Below are 4,300 nucleotides of genomic sequence, written 5' to 3'. Positions count from 1 at the left end.
TTTGCTTCTGGAGGGGGTTCCTGGAACAACATATTTTGAGGTTGGAGTCTGCAGCCAAATACATTTCAGTTTGTGTGTCTTTGACATGAAAAGGTTTGACCACCACTGACATAACCTGGTCTCAGGTGCTAATGGTTTTAAAGAGATAGCTCAAAAGAAATTTGTGTCAAGAAACCATTCTAAGAAAAATATCTTTTTGCTCCATTTCCCAACTAGAATCATGTTATGTTTGTTTTGTTTTTGATTGACTTGGGACACTATGTAAAGCAAAAAGCATGTTACCTGCCATTTTAAAAAATATGACACATTTATTCCAACAATAGTCTTCAACAGGGAGCTACGAAATCTACGAACAAATCCATATTCAGGGGGATCATAAGCCAATAACAGCTGATCTAAAAGCTCACAGCATGTGGCGACACATTTTGAACTTGTACATCTCAGACAAAGGGGTTTGGTGTAGATTGACAAAAAGCAGGTCGGGTGCAGAAAGGCACGGCAAAGTCACATTTACAAAGTATTTCCAAACAATGAGTGCTTACCTTTGCATGAATTTAAGAGTAAAAGCCATCTCCGGTGGGTATTGAACGTTGCAGACATAAAACATGGAGAAGACGTAGCTCAAGGCCACAATGGGAGAGGTGATGTGGTCATTGACAAGTAACCCATCAAGAGCAATCTTGAATTGCTGGTCACCTTAAACACAGATTAAAAAAAAAGATAAAGAAAAAAAATAACAATTCTGAGCACCATGTACAAAAAAAATAATCCTATATTTTAAGTCAAGCAAAACATTTCTTTAATAAATACGACAAAACAACAGCTTATAAAACAGTTCGCTGAGATACAAAAAATATTTAACTACAAACCTCTGACTAGGATGCATGGGGTCACTGGGAGTTCGACTTCAGGATCTGCAGAGATCTGTTTTGGTGACAGACATGACACATGAATTAATGTTTCCAGTGCACACAAACCTGCTGGCAAATTGACTATCTGCTAGTGTCTTCATCAGACAGAGGTAGCCATTAAGCACAGACATTAATGTAAATAGTTTATAGAGAGAGAGTTTATAGAGAATATCAGCAGCACAATTAGGGGAATCTATACTTCATACTGTGATTGGTTACTTGGTTCACCACTGGATGCAAATAATTATCTTGCACACAGTTTAAAATTTACAACATCTACCTCTTTTTTGTCGAAGAGTTTATAAGAGTCTTCCTTGAAGTATTTTGCAATGCCACAGATGAGCTGTATTGGACCTTCGCCCGTCTTCATCCCTTTGGAGTCAAGGAGAAGTCATTGATCCCCTTTTCTTTTTTGGAAAGTTCCTGTTCAAGGTGTTAATTTTGTACAGGTACATAAGACTAACACTCATTTTCGTTTGGTCTCCAAAAAATGCAGCTATGGAGAGAATTTTGAAAAAAAAAAAAAATCGAATTATTTCAATTTCATTTGCAACCTGTTCTGTTTTGATCTCAAATGTTCTGCTTTTTTGGTTGCCACTTCCTTATTTTTGGTCTCAAATCTATTATATTTGATTGTTCATCCAATTTATTCTATTTGATTGGTTGCCAGTTTATCTTTTTTGGTCTCAACTCTCTTTTTGGTTGCAAATCTTTTTTTGATTGATTAATAAAGACAAAATTCTCTCCATATGGAGCAGCACAGCACAATCATTATAATAACAGTAACAACACACCTGTGCCAGCTTGTTTTGTACAGAGAAGCCAAGGAGTTTAGATGCATGATCAAACAGGTGAGGAACTTCAAACAGGAACGGCCACTCGTCCTTTACAACGCCAATAGGGGTATCAGCATCGTTGAGGATTTCACGCTGAATGGGATATGTTTCAGTCATCAATTTTCGAACAGATGACTCCTAAAGATATGAGGCAGTTAGTCAAACAGTCGAACAGTTAGTCAAACTAACCAATTAAAATAATAAAACAGGGTATCAATTTCAATAGACTATGGGCGTAGTGATGTCAGACGATCTACAATTTCACAATGTGTCCTACAATTTCACGTGTCCTTACAACACAAGAAAATAATGGATGATTGCAGACCCACCTGAAGATCCCGGGTTTGAAAGGCACGTTTCAAGTCATCTCGTTTAGACAGCAGGTCTTCTCTACACACAGTCCCCTCAATGATTGGATCCCACGCCACACATCCATACAGATCTGAATTCCTGGGCCTTTTCTTTGTTGAATTTTCACCCCCTGCTCGCCTCTTCAGTGAGCTTTGTGGCCTCTTCATATTCTCAATTCTGTGTTCCAGCTGACGAAAGAGAGTTTCAGAACCATCTTTTGCAAAAGGTTTGTTTCCAAACGGCTCTGTCAGCTTGAAGGAGGCAGGATATTGTCCTACAATCATACTGGCGAGTTCCCTCAGCTTTTGTCTACCAGGTCTTCCTGGGTGTTTATGGAGGTAATCTTCAGCGACGATCCGAACCATCTCTCGTCTGTCTTTCCCCATTATGTACTTCTTTTCACGCAACTCATCCATGACTTTTGAGGGAAATTTGTGCCATGGTACAGAATATGTGTCCTGGGATGGGGAGTCGGCTGTCTCAGGTGGTGTTGAGGGCAGCTGAAACCTCTGTGGCTCAGGTGTTGATGAGGGGCCAGGCCTGGTGAACTGCGGTGGAGCTTGTGAATCTATGGATGACATGACACACATCTCCATAAATTAAACACATCACGATTGTTACGAATCAATTAATACATTGGTCCTCAATGTCCAGTTTGGGTCCACCAGGAATACAAATGGACCTAATTACAAAAACCAATTATAGGGTAGTTATTGCCATGTACAGCTGATGGCAACCTTTTTTTGCATTTTTTGAATAAACCTTTGTAGTCTCAGAAAACTTGCATTAAAACAGAGGGGCAAAAACTCACCTGCTTCCAATGCTTTGACAGCTCTGACGAATCTTTTGCACTGAATGAAGGGCAGAGTGTCTTTAATGTCCTCCGGGTCCACAAGGCTCAGGTCATCTACAGAGAGAACTCCTAATTCCTCCAGTTTAGCCATGAGTGTATCCATCTGATCGCTACTGAGTGATGGCATTGCTTTCTTGACATAGTTTTTCACAAGTTCCATGTTGGTGTGTGTTTAAGAGGAATGAGCCACCGAGTACCTCTCTGGTAAGAATAAAGTGGATGATAATCATCAAATTTGTTCAAATCATGGCAACTGAACAGGTCAGAAGCATTTTCATCAAGTTCATAGAGTCCAAGCTCAGGTACCCAGCTGGCAGTTTTCCCCCGAAGCAAAAGTAGGACAGTAGTTTCATTTTTTACAAAAATGCTTGCTATTTGTCCTAACTGCAGTTGTCCTTTGGCATAGCTCAGTAAGACCAGCATACCATTTGCATATGTAGTGCCTTTAACCTGCACTCTCTCTGTAACAACTGAGTTACTTGAGTTCAAATCAAATTCTTCAACCACTGTCTTTATGTGCTGGTCATAGAGCTCTGGATAGAACCGTGTTGAGTCTGAGACATGAACCTGGGGACTAAACAAGGTACCACAAGACTGATAAGCCTGAAGCAACTGGTGCCGTTCAGCCAGAGACTTGGTTACATTTATGAAGTTCTTACTTGCCCTAATGCACCTTTTAAAATAAGAATGTTTTGATTCAAAGCGCATTGTCCAAGTATATATGAGTGGGCCAAATTGTAAAGTCAAGTGTGCATAGTGAAGCAGATAGTGGTGTTTCGGTCTAAGTTGAACTCTTGGAAATAACTCTTGCCTCAATTCCACATACAGTTCAATCAGTCCCTTCATGAAAGCAATCTGCGACTCTGAGAGCCGAGGTGCACAGACAAATTCAACAAGCTCCCTCAGAAGTAGTACCAGTCCCCATACTTCATTATCAGCATCTTCAATTGTGTCATGCACCAAAACAGGCAAGAATCTCAAAAGCCACCTGTTTTGGGCTGCATGCCCTCCAAGCCTTGCTCCTGTAGTGGGAATAGTGTTTAGCTTGTCGCTGCTTTCACCAGGAAATGATTTAATTCTTTCATTAAGAACCTCATAACTGAACCACTTTTGTGTTCTAATTAAGAACTGCAAAAACAATGCCAAATCATAATCTACTACCCCCTCAAACAGATCATGAGCTAAACAAGCTGGTAAGCCTGGCTGACACACATGAAAGTTGGACAGTTTGTTGAAAACACTGTCACATTTAACACCGTGATGAGTGTGTACTTCATCGTTACTTTCCAGAAACCGCACAGTCTCATTATGATCAGCTGGATTTCTATGAGTGAAAACGATACTTGGTT

At 40.1% G+C, this 4,300-nt stretch overlaps 1 protein-coding gene across 2 annotated transcripts; it reads right to left on the bottom strand.

The window, feature by feature from the left end:
* Positions 1–445: 445 nt before the first annotated feature.
* LOC311081224 (uncharacterized protein) lies at positions 446–3,194 on the bottom strand. Of its 2 annotated transcripts, XR_014605833.1 has the most exons (6): positions 2,910–3,194; positions 2,077–2,666; positions 1,706–1,885; positions 1,192–1,334; positions 870–924; positions 616–696 (listed from the first exon to the last, which is right to left on the bottom strand). XR_014605833.1 is itself a non-coding variant. In XM_084111655.1 (5 exons), the coding sequence occupies exons 1-5, from the start codon at positions 3,109–3,111 to the stop codon at positions 539–541; spliced, it is 1,185 nt and encodes a 394-aa protein (XP_083967781.1). In that variant the 5' UTR covers positions 3,112–3,194; the 3' UTR covers positions 446–538. The 2 variants fall into 2 exon arrangements, 1 of the variants encoding a protein (XP_083967781.1); XM_084111655.1 differs by lacking the exon at positions 1,192–1,334 and having other exon boundaries at positions 446–696.
* Between the last annotated feature and the right edge of the window lie 1,106 nt (positions 3,195–4,300).

The sequence above is a fragment of the Abramis brama genome, assembly GCF_963993115.1.
Source record: "Abramis brama genome assembly, chromosome: 4".
In the NCBI taxonomy this organism is placed as follows: domain Eukaryota; kingdom Metazoa; phylum Chordata; class Actinopteri; order Cypriniformes; family Leuciscidae; genus Abramis; species Abramis brama.
Note: the sequence above shows the minus strand (reverse complement) of the source record. Positions and strands in the feature narration are given on the sequence as shown.